Source organism: Tarenaya hassleriana, unplaced genomic scaffold, assembly GCF_000463585.1.
Source record: "Tarenaya hassleriana unplaced genomic scaffold, ASM46358v1 Cleome4844, whole genome shotgun sequence".
In the NCBI taxonomy this organism is placed as follows: domain Eukaryota; kingdom Viridiplantae; phylum Streptophyta; class Magnoliopsida; order Brassicales; family Cleomaceae; genus Tarenaya; species Tarenaya hassleriana.
This window is the reverse complement of record NW_010967546.1, coordinates 1-591: the sequence shown is the minus strand read 5'-3', so window position 1 is coordinate 591 and position 591 is coordinate 1. Positions and strand designations below refer to the sequence as shown.

The window sequence follows — 591 nt, the reverse complement described above, 5'->3', positions numbered from 1 at the left end:
TTTCCCTGTTATCCCATCGCTTCTCGGCCGAGGCCTCAATGCCACTTTGATTTCATCCGTCAGCAACAAAGCGTTCATCTTCTGCTCTGCGTACAACGGCCATGCTATGAGCGGCACACCGTTCACTACGCTTTCTAGTGTCGAGTTCCATCCGCAGTGCGTCAAGAATCCGCCCGTAGATGGGTGGGCCAGTATTTGGACTTGTGGGGCCCATGAAGGGACCACCATACCCCTGTCTCTGGTCCGGCCCAAGAATCCGGTCGGCAAAAATGACAAGGGGTCATTTTGGTTATGTGAATCGAAAAAGGACGAGTTTGCCGAACTACTTGGACTCCGTATAACCCACAAGAAACGTTGAACGCTCTTCTCTAGACCAAGAGCCAGTTCGTTGAGCTGTTCGCAAGTGAGTGTTCCTCCGCTTCCGAATGAGATGTATAAAACCGAAGCGAGCGGTTGGTTATCCAGCCATTTTAGACATTCTGACTCGTCGGTCCGGTTAGGGTCCGACGAACCCATGTTAACCAACGGTCCGACCGGGTAAATAGTTGGCTTATCGGGAGCTGGTTCTTGGATGGATTTTATAGCGTTTGG

General features: G+C 51.4%; 1 protein-coding gene across 1 annotated transcript; it reads right to left on the bottom strand.

The window, feature by feature from the left end:
* Positions 1-3: 3 nt before the first annotated feature.
* LOC109117192 (UDP-glycosyltransferase 72B1-like) lies at positions 4-588 on the bottom strand (the record flags this gene model as incomplete). Its single annotated transcript, XM_019204002.1, has 1 exon — positions 4-588. A coding segment is annotated over one exon (585 nt), but the record flags the coding sequence as incomplete, so codon positions are not given.
* Between the last annotated feature and the right edge of the window lie 3 nt (positions 589-591).